The sequence below is a fragment of the Spermophilus citellus genome (genome assembly GCF_964194105.1).
Source record: "Spermophilus citellus genome assembly, chromosome: 9".
Lineage (NCBI taxonomy): Eukaryota > Metazoa > Chordata > Mammalia > Rodentia > Sciuridae > Spermophilus > Spermophilus citellus.
Genome location: NC_138191.1, coordinates 1,141,530 through 1,163,408, shown reverse-complemented (window position 1 = coordinate 1,163,408; position 21,879 = coordinate 1,141,530). Strand labels below are relative to the sequence as shown.

The 21,879-nt window shown below is 45.1% G+C and overlaps 2 protein-coding genes and 1 long non-coding RNA gene across 5 annotated transcripts; 1 reads left to right on the top strand and 2 right to left on the bottom strand.

The window, feature by feature from the left end:
• Positions 1-3,863: 3,863 nt before the first annotated feature.
• POLR3GL (RNA polymerase III subunit GL) lies at positions 3,864-15,681 on the bottom strand. Of its 3 annotated transcripts, XM_081305247.1 has the most exons (9): positions 15,547-15,660; positions 11,570-11,659; positions 7,728-7,896; positions 7,221-7,350; positions 5,751-5,819; positions 5,337-5,393; positions 5,058-5,131; positions 4,820-4,933; positions 3,865-4,346 (listed from the first exon to the last, which is right to left on the bottom strand). In XM_081305247.1, exons 3-9 carry the CDS (start codon positions 7,851-7,853, stop codon positions 4,260-4,262), a joined length of 657 nt encoding a protein of 218 aa, XP_081161373.1. In that variant the 5' UTR covers positions 7,854-7,896; positions 11,570-11,659; positions 15,547-15,660; the 3' UTR covers positions 3,865-4,259. The 3 variants fall into 3 exon arrangements, with proteins under 3 accessions (XP_081161374.1, XP_081161373.1, XP_081161372.1); XM_081305246.1 differs by lacking the exon at positions 11,570-11,659 and having other exon boundaries at positions 3,866-4,346; positions 15,547-15,681; XM_081305248.1 differs by lacking the exons at positions 7,728-7,896; positions 11,570-11,659 and having other exon boundaries at positions 3,864-4,346; positions 15,547-15,680.
• Positions 15,682-17,670: 1,989 nt separating this feature from the next.
• LOC308655275 lies at positions 17,671-19,589 on the bottom strand. The gene is made up of 3 exons (XR_014023440.1): positions 19,450-19,589; positions 18,827-19,038; positions 17,671-18,015 (listed from the first exon to the last, which is right to left on the bottom strand). It is a non-coding gene; the product is annotated as an uncharacterized lncRNA (long non-coding RNA).
• ANKRD34A (ankyrin repeat domain 34A) lies at positions 17,863-20,884 on the top strand. The gene is made up of 2 exons (XM_081305242.1): positions 17,863-17,994; positions 18,525-20,884. Exon 2 carries the CDS (start codon positions 18,641-18,643, stop codon positions 20,123-20,125), a length of 1,485 nt encoding a protein of 494 aa, XP_081161368.1. The 5' UTR covers positions 17,863-17,994; positions 18,525-18,640; the 3' UTR covers positions 20,126-20,884.
• The last annotated feature ends 995 nt before the right edge of the window (positions 20,885-21,879 follow it).

The window sequence follows — 21,879 nt, the reverse complement described above, 5'->3', positions numbered from 1 at the left end:
AAATAGTCCTAGACTCCAAGATCATGGAACATTGGTCAGGAATCCACTCTGGATTCCTTCCCTAGCTCTTGGAGTTCAAGGTAACAGCACTTGGCCTCTCAGGTCCAGTAGATAGGGATCAATCAGCATCTCCTCACTGACTCCTATTAGGGTCGAGGTAGAACCTCCCTTCCTTTTAGGTTTCAAAGAGGCAAATTTAGGTCCGTTGGATAGGCAACGCCCTTTCCAAGATGATGCTAAAAAGCTGAAATTTCTTATTTCCTGATTTGTGATCCCCAATAACCTTGGGGAATAGATGGACTTAGTAGTGTAAAGGTCAGTAGAGAAAAGGTTACAACTGGTTTGGCCAGATTATCTAACTGAGCTATTTCTGTCTAGCTCAATTATCTTCTCTGTCCACAGGCCAGATGAGGTATTTGAGAAGGCTAGAGAAGACCTTAACTGCCAGCCCCTTCCTTGGTCAGAAATCTTAATAGTCAGCCTGATTTGAGTTGGGACTTGCAGACTGTGACCTTGAACTCTAGGGATTCCCCCCCCCCTTTTTTTTTGGTTGTTAGTTGATGGAATTTCTGATCTCCCTGCTACTCTTGGGAATGGCTGGCTAGATGCCTGAGGTATCTTTAGCCAGCCTAGGCCAAAAATAAGGTGGGAAAATCCAGAGGATAGAATGTGTTTAGCAAAAGCCAAACACATCCTGCCTTTGTTCTCAGAGCCATATGGACTCTTGCAGGTGGATCAATATCAGTCCTACTGTGTGAGAGCTGGAAGGGTTCCCAGAGGACACGGGGAGTCCAAATTCACGTATCAGAGTGAGGAAACTGAGGCATGGAACCTTCACATGATTTTTCCAGGGCACAAAACTATGAAGTAGTGAAACTAGGACAATAAAATAGTGTTTTGCCCAATTGAGATGGCATTTCTTCCCTTGAACTTACCTCTTAGTCAGCCTATGCCTACATGCCTCCCTTTCTTTCTTTCAAAGTTCAAACAACAATAAAAATCAATTAAAGAAAACAACTGTCTTTTTCTTACTAAATCATGGGCATTCAATCACCTTATCCATTTGACTCTCCAATTTTTTTTTTTTTTTTTGTACTGGAGACTGAGCCCAGGGGTATTCTACCACTGAAGTTAATCCCTTTCCATTTTTATTTATTTTTTTTTTATTTTGGGACAGGATCTCACTAAGTTGCCCAGGCAGGACTTGAGCTTGAGATCCTCCTGCTTCAGCATCCCAAATGGCTGTAATTAAGGCATGCCACCATACCCAGGTTGACTCTCTAGTTTTTTTTTTTTTTTTTTTGGTCTCCACTCACATCCTAAGTTGCAATTTTTTTTAAGAGAGAGAGAGAGAGAGAGAGAGAGAGAGAGAGAATTTTAATGTTTATTTTTCAGTTTTTGGTGGACAAAACATCTTTGTTTGTATGTGGTGCTGAGGATCGAACCCGGGCCGCACGCATGCCAGGTGAGCGCTACCGCTTGAGCCACATCCCCAGCCCCTAAGTTGCAATTTATATCGAGGTCTCCCATTCAGGCCCCCCGCAAACTACTTTTGAGTACCTATACTTATACTTGATTGCAGACCTGGTTCTCAAGTTGCCTGCCAAAGTGGGAGAGGACCAGGAAGGTAAGGGATGGAGCATGGGTAGGGAAAAATAAGATTCTTGTCTTACAACCTACTCTGCCTGGGCCAGTGTGGTCCAGGTTGTGGGCATGGAAACCATCTCTTCCACACAAACAGGCCCTAGCTGACCACAGTACGGGCTGACAAGCACTGTGTGAGTCCTCTGCAAGTGTTCCTCCAAGGGAACGGCAGTTCTGTGTACTTGGCATTGGACTCTAGCTTCTGCCCGCCCAGTAGTACCTATGGTAAGTCGGAGAAAGGTCAATGGAAACACTCTAGCTTATGTCTGGAATCTGGGGAAGCTGCCGGGTCTCCTGTCTCTGGCTTTGCCCAACAAGGTCACCTGCCAGGAAGGGCAGGAGGCCAGACAGAGTAGAGTTCAAGAATCTTTCTGACACTTTGTCTTTGAGGCAGTACAACTGATCCCAAGTGGTCATTCCAACCTTTGTCCTGCTTTCCCCAGCTTGGTGAAAAAGGATGTGTGCATGTGTAGAGGTACAGGTAGGGATGGGGTTCAACCTCTCCACTGTTCATGGTCCAGACTCTTTGTTCCCAGACTCGGTTACACAGGATTTAGTGAATGGCTCTAACCCACCATAGCTACAGATATAGTGGAGCAGGTTAGGACTGCTGGGTGTGTGCAGTGTGTATGTACATATACGGAATATGGTAAAAGGAAAAAAATTCAGGGTCTTTTACTTTTGTTTTCTGCTGCGCTCTCCCTAATCAAAATCATAGGCTGAAATGTAGTTATGAAAAACCCCAGTGACAGATCCCCTGCCCTGCCCCTGCTCCACTCATACAATACCTCAGAGAACTAGAAAAGAAAACACACCAAGCACCACGAATTGCTCAATAACTCTGGAATGTTCTGTTTCTAGTCCTGTTCCCTTTTCTAATTTCTTGGCTGCTTCTATCTTAACACTACCACGTTGAAACTATGCCTTTTAATATTTTTTAGTTATAGGTGGACACAATATCTTTATTTTATGTGGTGCTAAGGATCAAACCGAGTGCTTCACACATGCTGGGTGAGGGCTCTACCTTTGAGCCACAACCCCAGCTCCTGAAACTAGAGTTTTAAGGTGCGTGCTTCCCTCAGTGAAGTCATAGTTCCTCTTCATGGTTTACAAAGGGGTCAGAAACATCTGACCTCCGATTATCAATCTCTACCACTTGGTGCTACAGGGAATGGCCTGCTTAAATGCAGTCGGGGAACTTCTTGAAGGTTCTCCTACAAACACCTTACGACTTTCAAATGCTCAGTAGGGCCGCTATTATAGCAACCCAGATAGGTACGCCCTTCTCCTTATTCAGTTCCTATTCTGGACATGCAGTTTACTCGTGACAGCTGCGTGGCAAGTAGCTGGAACCAATCAGCTCATCTAAGGCTTCTCAGGAGCCAATCAGAGTCTAGCGAAGTGACCTCACCCAGGGGAGAGCTGTGTGGGCGAAAGCATCTCTCAGAGCTGACTGTCCCTAAGTCACTCCCTTCCTCTCCACCCTCCTTACTTCCTGTAAAGCAATACCGCCTACACCCCCTCCTCAAAGAAGGGAATGAGAAGACGCTGAATTCTACAACTGAAAGACCAAAAGAGACACCGTGGCTTCTGCCAGCGGAGATTAGGATATTTAGGGAGCTCCCTGGGCATACACATCTGTTCAAAGAGGACTGAGCATGCCGAACAACAGTCAGCCCCTCCTCTCTCCCCACGTTTGGCTTTCTTGACTCTCCCTACAAAAATAGCTGTAATCACTCTTTGTAAATAAGGGCATGATCAAGGTCAAGTGTGGGAAAGCCAGGGCCTGTGTCCTTGTGAACACATGTGAACAGAGGTGATCGCGTAGCTCTGGCCTGAAGACCCGAAACTCAGAAGCTGGCCAGTCTGTTCAGAGTAGGGGCTAGTCTCCGCAACTCGCCCCCAGTCCTGCAGATGAGTTTCTTTCAAGTTATTTTAGTTGTAGATGGACACAATATCTTTATTATTTGTTTATTTATCTTCATGTGGTGCTGGGGATTGACCCAGGGTCTCACACCTATACCACCAGCCCCTGTAGGTGAGTTTCTGAATATTCCCTGGCAGGGCTAGATAGTGAATATGCGTCCCACCTGCATAGGGAGGGAAGAAACAAGGGTCAAGAAGGCTACAACACTCAGTGTACCCACTGGACTCTTGTCAGGTAGAGACAGGTTCAGCCGCGCATCCCCTTCAGCCTTTCACCAGACATCATTTTGGAGACAGATAAAAAACATTTTATTTAAAAATATAAAATTGGTCTTATTCCTCCTGTTCCCACCCCCAATTATGTACACACCCCCAACAAAACAAAACCAAACCTAAAAATCAGGTAGTGGTATGCATACAGCTATCTCAGCTCTAACCTGGTTATTCTTTCCATTCTCCTTTCCCTTCATTGATACTTGCCCCTTTCCCCAAGAATCAGAGTGATACAAAGTTTCAGAAGAAGAGGGGTAAAAAAGAATGCTATGGGTCATCATTCCTTCTCCAGGGACTGAATAGGTAATGTGGACTCTGACCAAATGATTTCTTTTGTCCACAAAACTAAATAATAGGGACAATTATTCCAAATCAAGAAAAATATGAGGGTCCAGGGTGTTGTTTCAAGCTTTTCTTCAGTATATAGCCTCATCCATATTGTCATCACTATCACCCCCAAAGTCCTCTCCATTGTCAAAATATGACATGATATAGTCAGTTTCCTGAAATGGAAAAAGTAAAAGTCAGACATGCTTCAGCATTCTCCTTCCTCCCTCTGTACCAGGACCCTTTACTCCCAATCACCCCACCCAGGTCTGGAGCATCCCTTCTAGCCGTAGTTGTTTTGCCATACTGGGGACTGAACCCACGGGTGTTCTACCATCGAGCTACCTCCCAGGCCTTTTTATTTTCATTTTGAGACCAGGTCTTGCTAAGTTGCTAAGTCTGGCCTTGAACTTGTGATCCTCCTGCCTCAGCCTCCTGAGCTGCTGGGATCGCAGGCATGTGCCACTGCACCCAACCTGCAGTTCATTTTTGAGTACAGCCTGGGGATACACTATGTGAAGGGGACCCCTGTCCTTCAGTGGCATTTTCTCCTTTGGCCCTGTAACCCTCTGAGAAGAACATCTGCAGTGTGAAGAGTTGAGGATCCAGAGAGGAAGGGAGGGGGACTGAAGTGGAAGGTCCCTGTCACCTCTTCATGCTCTTCTTCATCGTACTCCTCTTCTTCTTCCTCTTCTTTTTCTTCTTCTTCTTCTTTCTCCTCATCTTCCTCTGAAGTCACTTCTTCCTCCTTTTTTTCCAAGGTCTCATATGAAGATGAAGAGACTCAGATTCAGTTCACAGATGGGAAAAAAATCACGGCAAACATGTGCCAAGAGACAGAGAGTAAATCTAGGGCCCAGGAGCTTTCTATTGACATTTTTCCTCACCTCTAATTTCTGTATTGTTTCTTCTCTATCTTCTGTGGTCTTAGGGGGCCTCTTGGGGAGCAGAATGGTGGTCCCTGGTGGGGGGATCGAGAGGTGAAGGGTCAGAAAGCACATAGTGGCTGCCGTGGACTCTACTCTCCTGCAGTGAACTTGTCACTCTGCTGCCCTCATGTGGCCATCATGACACCTAACAAAAACTCTAGGACCAGATAGGAATTAGGAGAAAAGACCTTTTAGCGGACAGAAGAAACTTCTCCCTCCTTTTACAGATACACTTACTCTCCTTCTGTAGTTTCCGCACTCGAATCTTCAGCTCTCGGGGTAGACGCCGCCAATCTGGGAATGATGAAAATGTGAGTGTCAACAGGACCCTGCCTGGAGTCATCTATGAATAATGAATGACTGCTATTAAAGGAGAAAAGAGGGTTTTAAAGGACAGGAAGGAAGGAAGGGGTTGGGTTAAAGTTTCTCAGGACAAAATTGAGGGTTAGATGCCTCCTGAGGAGTGAGGGTTATTTATGAGATGTTTGGGGGACAAAAATCTTAGAGTGTTTTGAAGCCTATGTAAAGTTCTAGTTAGTAGACCTACATAGGGAAGGGAATACAGGGACATTTGGGTGAGGGTGGGGTGGTGGTTTGAGGCATATCAAGCATTTAAAAGAAGGGCAGTCAATGAAAGAGCTCACCACCTACCAGGGTTCCAGTCAATGGCACTGTCAATTGGTCCTGACATCTGATATTTGTCTGAATAACGTTCCACATCTGAAGAGTCAGAGGTCAAGGGTCAGAGTTTTATCTCTCTTTTACTTCTGTACTGGAGATTGAACCCAGGAGTGCTTTACCACTGAGCTACATCCTCAGCCCCTTTTTAGTTTTTATTCTGAAACAGGGTCTCACTAAGTTGGTGAGGGTCTTGCTAAGTTGATGAGTTTGGCCTTGAACTTGAGATTCTCCTGCCTCAGTCTCCAAGTCACTGAGATTACAGGCATGTGCCTCCATGTCTGGCTCCTCCATATTTTTTAATGGTGCATTATTGTACATAATGGTGGGATTCATCATTACATATTTGAACGTATACATGCTACAATAATGTAATGTAACTGATACCACTCCCTAATATTTCTCCTTGCCCCACCCTCTTTCCTCAATTCTACTGATCTCTCTTTGATTTTCTTTTCTTTCAATTTTTTTTTAGTTATAGATAAACACAATACCTTTATGTATGTATGTATGTATGTATGTATGTGGTGCTGAGGATGGAACCCAGGGCCTCACATGCTAGGCAAGTGCTCTACCACTGAGCCCCAGCCCCTCCCTCTGATTTTTATGAGATCCTATCACCACCTTTCTTTTCCTTTTTTCTCTCTAGCTTCCACATAAGGAATCAGGGTTTATCCCTTTAGAGCCCTTAAACAGGATTGTTCCTGAGGGTTCACCCTTTCAACATTAAGAAATGGTCTTCTCATCCCAACACACAGCCCAGGGAGTCAGCTTCAGTGAGGACCTCATTACCTTCTAACCTGCCCTTCTGCCACTTGAAATTATGACGATATTTCTTTTTCCCTTAGCTCAAAGGCATTACCATATTAAGAGATAAAGTAGTGAACTGGAAAGTATACCAAGCAAGAAACCAGTGTTTCAGTCTTTTTCTCCTTGCTAACAGGGTTAATTCAGTAAGTTTTTCACCTCTCTGAGCCCCAGTTTTCAGGACTCCAGCAGAAAAGCACCAGCTGTCAATACACTGAAACACCGTCCTTGCATACCAGTTGGTAAGTGGTCACTGCCCCAAGCCTTCCAAGTTTCCTCTTTTAGTTCCCCCATACCTACCTCCTGTGACCTGCGAGCCAGAGGGTTACTATTTTACCTAGGAAGGATGCTCAAAGACCCTGCATCCTTCTGATTGTTTGGGGCTTATTAAATTTTGCTTAAAATTTAATGCACACCTCATTTATACGTGTGAAATGAGATCTTAATACTCAACCTCCCACAGTCCCAGGACTATGGTAAGACTCAAAACAAATCACACTGAGATGCATTTTAGACATAGAAGTGATTACCATCATCTCCCTAGTTAGTATACTTCCCCTAGCTCCCGGTGCTGGTGCTGAGCACAGGCACTGCCCATGGGAAGCATCCAAACATGATGTTAGCAGGTCAACTGACCTCTCTTGGGAACAGCTGGCCGGATGAAGTAGGGGAGCTGCCTCATGGCCCCTCGTAGCTCCTGCTTCAGTGCCAGGACATATTCCCCTTCCTCTCCTGAAGGCAGAGGTACTGGGCGGAACTCCAAGGGCTAAGGAGGCAGGAGCCATGGTCAGTTCAGAGAGAAAATTCTGGAGGACATACTTATGAGAGCTTCTTGCCTCAATTTAATCCAAGCTCCCACTGAATAAGCAGAGGCAAAAAAAAAAAAAAAAAAAAAAAAAAAAAAAAAAAAAAAAGGGTGAACACCCCAGCATTTTGAAAGCTGGGAAGCTGTGAGTATGGGAAGTAAGAAGAAACACTTTTTTGGCCTAAAAAACATCCCTGTGAGTTCAAAGTATAGAGACAGGGCGGAGGGTGGGGAGGGCAGGGAGGAGGACAGTTTTATGGTGGCCCAGGAGGAATCTAGGGTCAGGTAGAGTCAGCCAGGGGCACATGGGAGTCATGGGAACGGAGGGGAACACTCACAGGGAAGAGTGGAGAAGGCTGTAGGGTGGGTGGGGGCAAAGCATCCCCCTTCCCAATGCCCACGGCCTCCATGTTGAAGGTCAACTGGCCCCGGCCACGACCCCGGCCCCCACCCCGGCTGGCCATGGTGGAGGGGGGCCTGGATTGTCAGAGATCCAGTGAGAAAAACCTGATAAAAACAAAAACAAAGAGAAAAAGAAGCACAACAGAAGAGTCAGGAAGCAAAGGATGGGCAAGGCAATCTCCTCTCCCTGACACCTGAAAAGTCAGTGTCACTCCACAAGTTTTGACCATGAAGACACAATGTCAGGCAGGGTATTTCTGGAAATATAAACATGGATGAGACATAGTCTTAACAGGACAGATAACTTTAGTTAGTCTAATTGCTGCACAAAGGAGAAAGTGACTAGATCTTTGGATGAAACTTCCATAAATCCCTAAGACAATTTGGGGTATATCATTACCTATATTTCTACATATAATTTTTGAATTATTTCTCTCCCTGATCTTCAAACCTAACCAAGTCTGAATTTAATCCACTGGAATGCATTTCAGCAAAACATTCATTAAGTATTTAACATGTAAAAGGTAGTGTGCCAAGCACTGTGGGGACAAAAGAATGAATCGAATCACCAGAGGAATCTCGTTGTCAACCACAGGAAGAAAGACATAATCAAAGTGATCTTATTTATTCATATATTTATTTATTTATTGTAGCACTGAATTGAACCTAGATGCACTCTACCACTGAGCTACACCCACAGTACTTTTTGAGACAGTTTTGGGAAGTTGCCCAGGATGGCCTTGCTTGCTATCCTTCTGCCTCAGCATCCCGAGTAACTGGGATTGCAGGCGTGTGCCACTGCACCCAGCTCAAACTGATCTTTTGAATAGCACTTGTAAGCACACAGAAACTTGCAACTGGAAAGACCCTTAGAGGTCATCTAATCCAAACCCCTCCCAATGTACAACTCCACTCTGTAAATTACTATTCAGTTTCTGGTGGTATTTTCCTAAAGAGAAGATATGCATTCTTCCCCCAGGTAGCTCCTTCCAGTGTGAATCAACTCTAATGAATAGAAAGTTTCTCTTTGTACTGAACTGGACTCTGCCTCTTGCTATCAATCCTGAGGAGCCAGTCATAGGTAGCTAGGCTGGTTAACCATATCTCGCACCAATAAGCACACTCAACACTCCGATCTTGGTTTCTAATACCATTTTCCCATTAAAAAAAAAAACAAAAAAAACAGGGCTCCTAGGAGAAATGGCTGAATTTAGGACGGGGCAGGAAAGAAATAAAATGAACCAGGAATATCTCAAGGTGCCAGAAAGTAAGAAGTGCTCCACAATCACACACACACATTGATGGGGCTGTCAAAGGGGCATGATATCCAACTAAAGGAGCTCCTAATGGCCAAAACTGGAATAATTTGAGAAATTATATAAATTCATATTGGATTATAACCTCAAAGTATAAAATAATTATCCATGAATCTATAAGAGCATAAATGACTGAATATATTAATACATGGGGGAGAAAAGACAAATCTTTCATGCAAAATTCCAAAAATAAATTATGTAGATACTCCACTCTAAAAGGGAGAGGAGCATAACTCCTCATTCCTTAATTGTGGACTCTACATAGAAATTTTTGTTCAAAACCATCTGGAAAGCTGGAGGGTAGGGAATGACTTTACAATAGAGAGATGAACAAGTATTACTTCAGCCAGGTGACCAAAGTCAACATCAACAACTGTCATCATGTCGACAGATGTGTCCCTAATATGATATGATAAAATGGTACTCTTATCTCTGTGATTATCCCCTCAAAACCCCATCACCTCCCTAGGTGCAGTGATGCACACCTGTAATCCCAATGACTCAGGAGGCTAAGGCAGGAGGACTGCAAGTTTGAAGCCAGCCTCAGCAACTTAGTGAGACCCTGCCTCAAAGTAGAAAATTTAAAAAGGTTGGGGATGTAGCTCAGTGGTAAAGCACCTCTGAGTTTAATCCCCAGTACTGGAAGAAAATAATAACGACAACAGAACAACTCATGACTTCAGTCTAATATGAGAAAAACACCAACTTCCAACAGAGGGTCATCTTATAATACACCAGACTATTATTCCTTAAAACTGTCAAGGTCATCAAAAACAGGAAAGTCTGAGAAACTGTCACAGCCCAGAGAAGCCTAAGGAGACATTTCAACTAATATCCTGATACATGAAAAGAGTGTGTGTGTGTGTGTGTGTGTGTGTGTGTGTGTGTACACACACTGACCTGCATGATAATAACATATCAATATTGTTTCATTAATTGTAACAAATGCACTATACTAATGTACAATGCTGGTAATAAGGAAAGTATGAAAGTATGTGTCAGGAACATATGGGGAACTCTACATACTATATGCTTAGTTTTTCTGTAAATCTAAAACTGTTCTAAAAGTAAAATCTATTTCATTAAAGTGAGTAGCAACTTGAAATTCACCAAAAGATTAGTTGATGAAAAAAAAGACAATATGTAGAAAATAATCTGTTTTGTCAAAAATACATACAGACAAATAAATTAAAAAGTTGTTCTTGGGGCTGGGGCTCACCTGGCATGCATGAGGCACTGGGTTTGATCCTCAGCACCACATAAAAATTAAATAAAGATACTGTGTCCATCTACAACTAAAAAATATACATATTTTTTAAAAAGTTGTTCTTGAAAGATATACACTAAAAATTAACATTGATTTATTTGAGGTGATGGGGATTTTTGTTTTAGTTATATGGATTTAAATGTTTTCCCTATATTGAATAAATACTGCTTTTGTAATGATAAATTTAAACATACTTACCAACTAGTTGGTAAGATTAATAATCTGTAGCTGGAAGGAAAAGACGGGAAAATGTGTCTGGGTAATCCAGAAAGTTTTAAGCCTAATGTAAGGGAAAAATTATATTGTAGCACTCTTAAGAGAAAATCATCCCTTTTTAAAAAAATAGTTGTGTAGTTGTAGATGGACACAATACCTTTATATTATTTGTTTATTTTTATGTGGTTCCTGGGAATGAACCCTTAGGCATGCTAGGCAAGCGCTCTACCACTGAGCCACAAACCCAGCCCCAAAATCATCCCTTTTATTTACTGATTATAGAGGTAAAATGCATTTATTTCAGAAAATTTGGAAACATAAAGATATAAAGAAAAATGCCCATTATTTCATGGCCCTAATATTAAGTGATAAGTATTATTAATATTTTGATATGTACTATTTCAGTGTCTTTCTCTGTGTGTATATACATACATACGTATCTTATACATAAATAGTGAGGAAAAAATTACATAAAAATATGAGGAAAAAATTATATCTATTCAAAGAGAACATACTAGGGGAGGGAGGGTGTCATGGAGACTAGAGAGAGAATAAGAATTTCTCATCATATCTACAGTCCCTTTCAGGGGAAAAAGCACTGGTTTAGGGACCCTTCTGCTTGACAGACAGTTCTAGCGGAGGAGGTGGGAATTGCACTGATTGCAAAGCAGTGAGGAGTCAAGACAAGGCCATGAGCTTGGAGGTTAGACAAATGTGACTCCATTTCCATTTAAATGAGTGACCTCCAAGGACGCTGGGAGGAAAGGCTCAGAGAGAAGACAAAATTTATTTATTCTAGGCTATAAACTGGTAGTTGGAAACTATAAACCATTCATCTCTCCATTCAGTTCAGGAATCTATAATGGGTCTCTACTTACTTAATACAGGGATAGAGCCTAAATTCTTGAGGATATTTAAGGTCTCCCATAATCTGGTTCCAATCCTCTCCCCTTTAACATGGACCTTCTCTAGTGCTTACCTTGTACTCAGCCTTCCCCCAAATGATAACATCTCATATATGCTCTTCTCATTCCCAGTAACGCACAACTGTGTATTGTGGTAGAAGTTACTAAAAAGAAAGTTGCAACAACACATACAGAAAGACATCAACATATACATCAGAGATGACGAAGGCAGTAACTGTAGTGAGTAAGAACATGGATTTGAATCCCAGTTTTGTCATTTCCTGGGTATAAATGTTAGCAATTTATTTATTATCTCCAAACCTGTTTCCTCATCTATAAAATGGGGCTAATAAATACTATAACCTTATTTCATTCAATAAATATTTATTGAATGCCTATTATGTACCAGACATTGTTCTAGGTGGTAGTGATATAAAAGTGAGCAAAAAGGACCAAAAACAAAAAACAAAACTGCTGCTCCCACAAGGTTTATGTGGAGTTTATTCTGGTGGAGTCATAAGCCTATATATGATTATTTCTGGTTTGTTTGTTGTGGTACTGAGAATTGAATCCAGTAGCACTACTACTGAGCTACTTCCCCAGCCGTTTTTATTTTGAAACAGGGTCTCATTAAGTTGTTAAGGCTGTCCTCAGAGTTATGATGCTCCTGCCTCAGACTCCCAAATAGCTGGGATTATAGGCATGGACCACCATTCCTAACCTATAAATGATATTTCAACCCATTAAACTGTGAGATCCCTAAAGGAATTGATCCAGGGACTGAGCCCCTAGGCACTCTAATATTTGCAGTTGATATATTTGTCATAAATAAGGTAAAAAATTAACACTGTTATTATATTATATTTCTTGGGAAACCTAATGAAAAAAAAAATCATCCCAACAGGAAAAAAAAAAAAAATGGGCAAAGAGGATGAACAGGCAATTGACCAAAAAAAAAAAAAAGTCAATAAAGACTTTCTGCACCTATCAAATTGACAAAGGTAACAAAGATGTAAGTGATACTTAGCCTGTTATAAGTTTTTTTTTTTTTTTTTTGAAAGGACACTCTCATACCTCATTGGAAAGACTATAAACAATCTTTCAAGGGAGCAATTGGATCACTTCAATTAATAGCCTTTTAAACATTTATATTCTTAATACATAATCCTACTTTTAAAAACTATCCTAAAGAAATCATCAGTTAGCCGGGTATGGTGGTGCATGCCTATAATCCCAGCGGCTCAGGAGGCTGAGGCAGGATTGTGAGTTCAAAGCTAGCCTCAGCAATTTACCAAGGTCCTAAAGTAACTCAGCAAGACCCCATCTCTATATAAAACATTAAAAAGTACTGGGAAGCCAGCACCATGGCGCACACCTATAATCCCAGTGGCTTTGAGGCTGAGACAGGAAAATCACGAGTTCAAAGCCAGCCTAAGCAACTCAGTGAGACCCTGTCTCTAAATAAACTACAAAACAGGGCTGGAGATGTGGCTCAGTGGTCGAGAGCCCCTGGTTCAATCCCTGTATCAAAAAAAAAAAGGACTGGGGATGTGGCTTACTGGTTAAGCACCACTGGGTAAAATCTCTGGTAAAAAAAAAAAAAAAAAAAGAAAAAACAGATATACAAATATGTTCATCAAAGAGCTACTTATGATAACAAAATTTTTGAAATAACCTCAATGGTGCAGTAATAAATGAACAATTAAAAAACTCAAATAGCATTTTAGACTATTATGTAGCCATAAAAATCACAACTTGAAATAATATTTAAAAGCAGGGGGCTGGGGTTGTGGATCAGTGGTAGAGCGCTTGCCCAGCATGTGTGAGGCAGTGGGTTTGATCCTCAGCACCACATAAATAAAAAAATAAACATCCGGGCTGGGGATGTGGCTCAAGCGGTAGGGCACTCACCTGGCATGCGTGCGGCCCGGGTTCGATCCTCTACACCACATACAAACAAAGATGCTGTACCTGCCGATAACTAATAAATATTAAAAAAAATTCTCTCTCTCTACCTCTCTCTCTCTTAAAAAAAAAAATAAATAAACATCCATTAACAACTAAACAATATTTTAAAAAATAAAAGTAAATAAAAGCAAAAAAATGTTCACGATACAGAGTGGGGGGAAACAATATAAAGTTCTACTTATTGTATGGTCCTATTTATGTATAAGATACATATGTATGTATACACACACAATTTTGCATATGTATATACACACAGAGAAAGAAACTGAAATCGTACATATCAAAATATTAATAATATTTATCATTTAATATTAGGGCCATGAAATAATGGGCATTTTTCTTTATATCTTTATGTTTCCAAATCTTCTGAAATAAACGAATATAACTTCTATAATCAGTAAATAAAAGGAATGATTTTCTTTTAAGAGTGCTACAACTAGGGGCTGGGGATGTGGCTCAAGCGGTAGCGGGCTCGCCTGGCATGTGTACGGCCCGGGTTCAATCCTCAGCACCACATACAAAGATGTTGTGTCCGCCGAAAACTAAAAAATAAATATTAAAAAATTCTCTCTCTCTCTTAAAAAAAAAAGGGTGCTACAACTAGGATAGGTCTCCTGAGCTACATATTATTTAGAATATTTGTTGGATATTGACTGAAGAACAAATATCAAAAATGGGATGACTAGGGCTTGGGTTGTGGCTCAGCCACAGAGCACTTGCCTAGCATGTGTGAGGCCCTGGGTTCTATCTTCAGCATCACATAAAAATAAATAAATAAAGGTATTGTGTCTAACTACAACTAAAAAATACAATAAAAAGAAATGGAATGACCTGCAAAGAAAAATAGGGAGTTCTTTTATTAAAGAGAGGGTCTGGGGCTGGGGTGAGTTCAAAGCCAGCCTCAGCAATTTAGCAAGGTCCTAAAGTAACTCAGCAAGACCTTGGTCTCTACATAAAACATTAAAAACACTGGGGAGCCAGCACCGTGACAGACCACTCAGTGGTATAGCCCTTGCCTAGCATGTGTGAGGTACTGGATTCAATTCTCAGAACCGCATATAAATAAATAACTAAATGTCCATCAACAACTTGAAAAAAATATTTTTAAAAAGGGGGGGTCTGGGTGTGTAGCTTGGTGGCAGAGTGCATGCTTAGCATTCAGGAGGACCTGCCTTTAATCCTGTCCTCCACCCAAAGATGTTTACATAGAAGCTGAATAACAATTTATTAAAAAGGGTTTATCAAAAGAACGATGCATAACTAGAGTAAATAATTCACTATGATTCTCATTGTCTAACATTTTTCTGGCATATAGTAGCCACTCAATAAATATCTGTAGAATGAATACATGATTTCTATAGTCTCTCCAAATTTGAGACCTTGTGATGCATAAAGACTCCCCTCAAGTTCTTGCCTTCTTTCTTCTCTGGATTCTGAAAGCAATTATGAAACGCTAATACTATGAACCACTAATTTGAAAGCCCGTAATTATGTACCGTAGTGTCTCTTATTGTTCCCTAATTATATAAGGAATTTAAATTCTGCCTCCCCGAGAGTGCTAGTTTCCAGAAATCAATTCCATTCAATTAACGCTCACTGGGCACTATGTATTAAGTACTAGAACCTGCCCTACAAAACCTTATGATCTAAGAGGAACAGAAACACTATCAGAGGGGCAGGGATGGCAGTTCAGAAGTAGAGTGCTTGCCTAGCATGTGTGCGGCAACAGGTTCAATTCTCAGCGCCGCATATAAATAAATAAAATAAAGATCCATTAACAACTGAAATCAAATCAAATCAAATGATTTAAAACAGAAACACTATAAGAGAGTGCACCCTAATAGAGACATGCGTAAAATACTACCATCGACTGGGACAAATGAGTTCTGCAAGAAAAGCAGTCCAGGAAAGCCACAGGTAGGAGGTGAGAGCTACGTCTTGATGGATTAAAAAAAAAAAAAGTCAGGCTCTTAGGGGAGAATATCAGGAGGTTCACGGAAGCTGAGGCCGTAGCAAAGAGACACAAGGATGAGCCTTTCCACTTTGGCCTCAGCCCCCTCCCCATGAAGGAGGTACAACTTACGGTTCTCTGCCCTACGACCGACACAGCCACCGGCGCCCACGAGAGGAGCTCAGGGGCCAGAGGGCGACCCAACAGGCTGCCGGAAGCGGCGTCGGTCCCAGCCGGCCCGGGGAACCAGTTCTGGGAGCGTGGGACCCAAGCGGCCAATCGCCGGGTCGGACCTCGCCTGCTGCCCCTCCCGCACGCGGAGCGCACGGCGCGGTCAACTTGAAATTGGCTTGTCTTCCTCAAACCGGCGGCGCTCTGAGCCCGCCTCCCGGAGCTCGCGATTGGTGGGTCCTCGCGGAGCTCGCGATTGGTGGGTCCTCGCGGAGCTCGCGATTGGTGGGTCCTCCCGGAGCTCGCGATTGGTGGGTCCTCGCGGCCAATCTCGTAGAAGCCGGGGAGGGAGGGCCGCCCCCGTGAAACCCAGACGGAGGAGGGAGGGGGCGAAGCGAGCCGCCGGAACTAGGGCCCGGGAGCTGGCCGCCCCGAGGGGTGCGGCTGCAGAATTAGCGGGGGTCATTTACTGCCGTCTTCTCCGCAGTTAGAGGTGCGCCTGGCCAGCAGGCGTTCTCAGAGAGAACCCCCTCTCATATATCATCGAGGGACTCTGTTGAGGGAGGCACCAAGAGAGGCCGAAAAAGGAAAGCTTCTAAAGAGAAACGAACCCCTTGAAAGCTACTCTTTAGGAATCAAGTCTCTTTGTGACTCTGACTTCACAAATGGCCTCTCCTCCATTATTCCAACCTTCCCTTCAATCCTACACCACCTTCTCCAGCGCCGCCAGTGGACGCTTCTTTTTCTAAAAACGTTATTTCTATGGGTTGCTGCCAAGTCTATGAAAAGGTGGAAAGAAGGTTTGGGGAACTAGGGTAAAGGCCTGTGTTTTCTGCATTTTCTACTGCTTTCCAAACCCCTTAGTAAAGGGCGGTGGGCGAAGGAGGAGGACAGAGGACAGACACCGAGGGAAGGTAGTGGAGATAGAATCTAGGAGTCAGTCTACAAGAATATCCCAGATATCAGAGAAAATAGACTGGGAGGCTGTAGGTAGGTGAAATGGAAAGTGCCGTCTTTGGAATAGAACAAAAACGTAGCTGGGAAGCTCCGGAGACCTTGCTTAACCTTGTTATATCATGTTTTACAAGAAGATTGTAGCTCCCATCTTACAGAGTTGTGAAGAATTGGAAATATGATATATGAGGCACTTGGTACATATTTGCCATCAGTAACTAGTAAAAATCGATAGTTATGCTGTAAATATTTTTCTCTCTCCTTTACCCAGGAACTTTATTTTTAGTGTCTTCTGTCTGGGGGCCTCCAGCCTCCGAATTATCTAGGACCCTGGTGAACCTTACAAATCTTCAGATTTTTTTCATCCCCCACTTCATTTGGTGTCTTCCAGCTGGACACAAACTCATTCCTAAAATATGCAGATGGAAGCTGTGGTAACCATGGAGACAGGGCAGGTGGCAAGGAGAGGCAGACAGTGAGAGAGACCAATAGTGACAAACAGGAATAGAGAAGACAGAGTGATTCGGACAGGGACCTTCCAACAAGATGGAAAAATGAGTCTAAGCAAGATCAAGAGCAAAGAGATACAATAAAAGTGGGTGTGCGGTACATGCTCTGCTCATCTTCCTGCCCCTTTCCTATCCCCGCCCCCGCTTCCCGCGCAGGGGGAAGAGGTGTCTGGGAATGACCCTTGCCCTATCTAAAAATGCCCTGGATATCCATCATCTTCACACTTATCTAGGAGCTCTAAATAAGGGAGCTGAAGGTGTGTATTCTCTGTGGTGAGTATTCTGTTTCGGAAGGACTAGACTGGGGCTGTACTGCTGTGTCTAACTCCAGGCTGGACCATGTTTCCCTGGCATGAAGACAACCAGATTCTCTGCAGTGTGGACGCCGATGTGGATCTTAATCGCCTCCCTCCACCCCTCTGCAACAGTGTGCCATATGCAGTGTGTGGCAGTCAGGTCTGGTGCACAGGAGCGCATAAACACACTGAGTGGAGATCTGCTGAAGCTCCGCGAAGAATCCGAACGCTCGCTGTATAGGTCGCAGAGGAGTCTCCTAAGGAATGCTTAGGTTTGTTGGGGCTGAGGGGAGGTCGGCTGAGAAAGGGAAGTCAGGACTGCAGTCTCTAGGTTTTTCAGGGTTTATGTGTGCATGGGTGGGGAGCGGTTTGGTGCCGACGCCCCCACCCGCAGAGACTGGGCTATAAATAGCACAGCAGAGCTCCGCCCCCCCCCCCCAGCTTCTCTCCTCCGGAGCCGGCGCTGTGCCCGGGGCGCACCGGGAGGAGGAACCAGGATCCGGCGCTGGGGCGCAGATACTGACACCAGGGGAATCCGGGCACCCCCCCCCCCACGCCATATGAGCCCCCTGGAACTCGGCTCCTGCATTCCAGCTGCTCCATGGCCGCGTCTCCAATCCTGGCCTGGCAGAAATTCTGCGGACATTCAGGTATCTATTTGGGCTCACAATCTGGAAGGGAAAAGAGCATGGAGTGATGGGGAATATAGCAGGGGCAATAGAAACCCGCAATTATTCCTCCATCCCTTTTAGGTCTTAAACGCAAGATGTTTTCCTACCCCTACTCAATTTTAGGGGTTGTGGCAACCTAAAAAAGATTAGAAATGGAAATGTGGTGTGTGACTGTACCGGTGCATATGTGTGGGTGGGTGGCGTTCAGCATCCTAGAAAGGGGGATTCCAAGTGTGGTTAAGAAAAGGGGGATGCTGGAAAGGTCTGATAAGCCGAGGGGTGAGGTTGGGGGTGCGAATATCCCTGCGCGTGCACGTACATATTTGCACGCGCGCTCATCCTTTGGTGCGGGTGCCTCCTTCCCACCTCCTCAGGCATGCGCTGGAGGGAAGGGGCGGCTCAAAGGCAGGAGTTAGAGGAAGGGCTGTAAGCTTTGTAGATTTCTTCCGCCTCACACCCGGTGCCTCAGTTTCCCTGCTGAATCTGTCAATAAAATCTCTTTCTCGCAGGGATAGGCTTCACCACTGAGACCTCAGGCCTCTGCCAGCCACAAGCCCCAGATCCCTAGCCATCCTCGGCAGGTCCCAGTCCCGGTTCTATCGGTGCTTTCGCCCCAGCCGCAGCTATGCTGCACACCGAAGGACACGCTCTTCTTCGGGCCGTGGGTCAGGGTAAGCTACGCTTGGCCCGTTTGCTTCTGGAGGGAGGAGCATACGTGAATGAGGGTGATGCCCAGGGGGAGACTGCGCTAATGGCGGCCTGTCGGGCCCGCTACGACGACCCCCAGAATAAGGCGCGCATGGTACGCTACCTCCTGGAGCAAGGCGCAGACCCCAACATCGCAGACCGCCTAGGGCGCACCGCTCTCATGCACGCTTGCGCCGGGGGTGGGGGTGCCGCAGTGGCCTCGTTGCTCCTTGCCCACGGCGCAGATCCCTCAGTCCGAGATCACGCAGGCGCCTCGGCGCTTGTCCATGCCCTGGACCGCGGAGACCGCGAGACCCTTGCCACACTCCTGGACGCCTGCAAGGCCAAGGGCACGGAGGTCATCATTATAACCACGGATACCTCGCCCTCGGGCACCAAGAAGACCCGGCAGTATCTCAATTCCCCACCGTCCCCCGGGGTGGAGGACCCTGCTCCCGCTCCTCCTAGCCCGGGGGTCTGCACGTCGCCTTCGGAAATCCAATTGCAAACTGCAGGAGGACGAGGGTTGTTATCCCCTCGCGCCCAGGAAGAAGAGGAGAAGCGGGACGTATTTGAATTCCCTCTTCCTAAGCCTCCTGATGACCCCTCCCCTTCTGAGCCGCTCCCCAAACCGCCTCGACACCCCCCGAAACCACTCAAAAGGCTTAACTCCGAGCCCTGGGGCCTAGTGGCTCCGCCTCAACCTGTCCCTCCCGCCGAAGGAAGACCCGGGATCGAGCGCCTGACCGCGGAATTCAATGGTCTGACTCTGACGGGTCGACCCCGTCTTTCCCGACGTCACAGCACGGAAGGCCCAGAGGATCCTCCCCCTTGGGCGGAAAAAGTGACTGGCGGAGGTCCTCTCTCTCGCCGAAACACGGCGCCCGAGGCTCAAGAGTCTGGTCCCTCTTCAGGGCTACGCCAAAAACTGAGCCGCATGGAGCCGGTGGAGCTCGACACCCCCGGACATCTTTGCCCTGATTCGCCTGAGTCCAGTCGACTGTCCCTCGAACGTCGCCGATACAGCGCCTCCCCGCTGACCCTCCCTCCAGCCGGCTCGGTTCCCTCCCCGCGTCAGTCCCAGGAAAGTCTGCCCGGGGCTGTGTCTCCGTTGAGCGGGCGGAGGCGGAGTCCCGGGCTGCTGGAACGGAGGGGCTCAGGGACGCTGCTCCTGGACCACATCTCCCAAACGCGGCCGGGTTTCCTGCCCCCACTCAACGTCAGTCCCCACCCCCCCATCCCCGACATTCGCCCCCAACCCGGAGGTCGGGCGCCTTCACTGCCTGCCCCTCCCCACCCCGGGGTGCCTGGCTCTCCCAGGACCAAGCGCAAGTTGGTGAGACGCCACTCCATGCAGACTGAGCAGATCCGCCTGCTAGGGGGCTTCCAAAGCCTAGGCGGGCCAGGGGAATCAGGGCGCTGAGATAAGTGGGAGGAGCCAAGGAGGGCGGGGATCAGACATTGATGGGACAGATTGGAGAACCAGCTCTTACGCATACCTTGGACACAGGGATCTCTTGCATGTGCTTATGGCACGATGCACGTACACATGGGTAAACGTGTCCACAAGCACAGCAAACTTATTAGCAAGGAAGGATAAGTACTCCATTAACTGGGTTACAGACATAAGAATTCATGCCCTGGTCATTTCACAAGCATGTGGGATTACTTGAATACCCACAGGCACAGCACACCAATAAACACAGAGGACCACTTGTGCTAGGGTCCAAACTCACTCACATTTGTTCAGAAGCAGTAAGGACCCCTACTTATGGGTATTCTCCTATATCTTTGCCCTCCTGCAGAAGCACTCCCTTGCTTTCCATGTATGCCCTGCAACACAGCCTATCATGATTTTGCACACTCTACTTTCTCATGAATTTTCCACTCCATTTTGCAGGTCTTGCTTCTCTCTCCAGGCCTGGCTCCTTGTTCACACCCTGCTTCCAACCCCAAACACTTTTCAGGATATCGCTTCACTTCTTGGGGTTCCTGCAGCAACTCCCAGTCTCAGTGCTGCTCTTTCCTGCTCTCAACTTCCTACTTTTTATTCCCACCCTGTTCCCTCAAACACAACAACAGGTTGTCTCATTTTCCCAAGGGGTGGGTCATGGGCTCTAAGCTGCTCTACTGTCGGTCTGAGCTTATGAACACTCCCACAAGTAGAAGTGGAGAGTAGTTCTAAATCACTCCTCACTCCACTTGACATATCAAATAAATGTGTTCAGAAGTCTCTGTTTTGTCACTTCTGCCTGGGGCGTGGGGAATAAGGAAGTGTGGAGGGAGGGTGATACAAACGTATAGCTACAATGATCCAGGAGATTACTCAGAGGTTATAGTTACTGTCTTTTCAGGAGACCAATTGATCAACAGTAGAAGAAAAGGCAGGGGTCCTGAAGGTTTTAAGCATTTGACAGGCTGTCATTTCCTCCAGTCTCCCCTGTGTCCACCCTTAAATTCCTTAAGATTCCTACACAGAGTGCCTCCCTCCACCATCAACAGTACAGTTCAGTAGATGAACTGTCTCCTTTTCTAGCTTCCTATTTCTTGTCGACTCGGTTTTTACTCGGGGACTAATTTTCATTTCACTAAGTCTTTTGCGTTCATTTTCTTCTACTTTTTACCTCTATGGGCTATCTTTATTTCTGAGTCACTGTAGGAGAGATTTTTGGGCCGGGGAGGTGGTTAGCAAAAACTTCACCTAAGTAAAAATGGTACATAGTCAGCTGACAAGTGATGTGTAGTGTGTGTGATGTGTGTCCATGTGTGAGGTAAAAAGAGGAATCCACACAGACTCTTTGAAGAAGGGTGCCTTTCCTAACCTGTTTCCTGAATTTCTCAGTTTACTGGTTTTTCTGCATATATTCAGGCTTTTTCTCACTCCAGTGGGATAAAGGGAGACACCCGCTCTACTATCTTACTCTCTTCCTTAGGATTGGTGGAGTCAGAAATTTACCCAACAATGTGACATGGTGAAAAGATGAAAATATTGGGCATCAGAATACCTATGTCTGAGCCTCCCCGCCTCCCTGCCCCTTGTCATTTCCTAGCTATTTAATTTTGGGCAATTTAACCTCCCTATGTGTCAGTTTCTTTATTCATAAAATAATATTAAAAACTGGTTGTGATTGTGATTATTAAGTACAACAATGCACTAAGGCATATGACATACTGTAT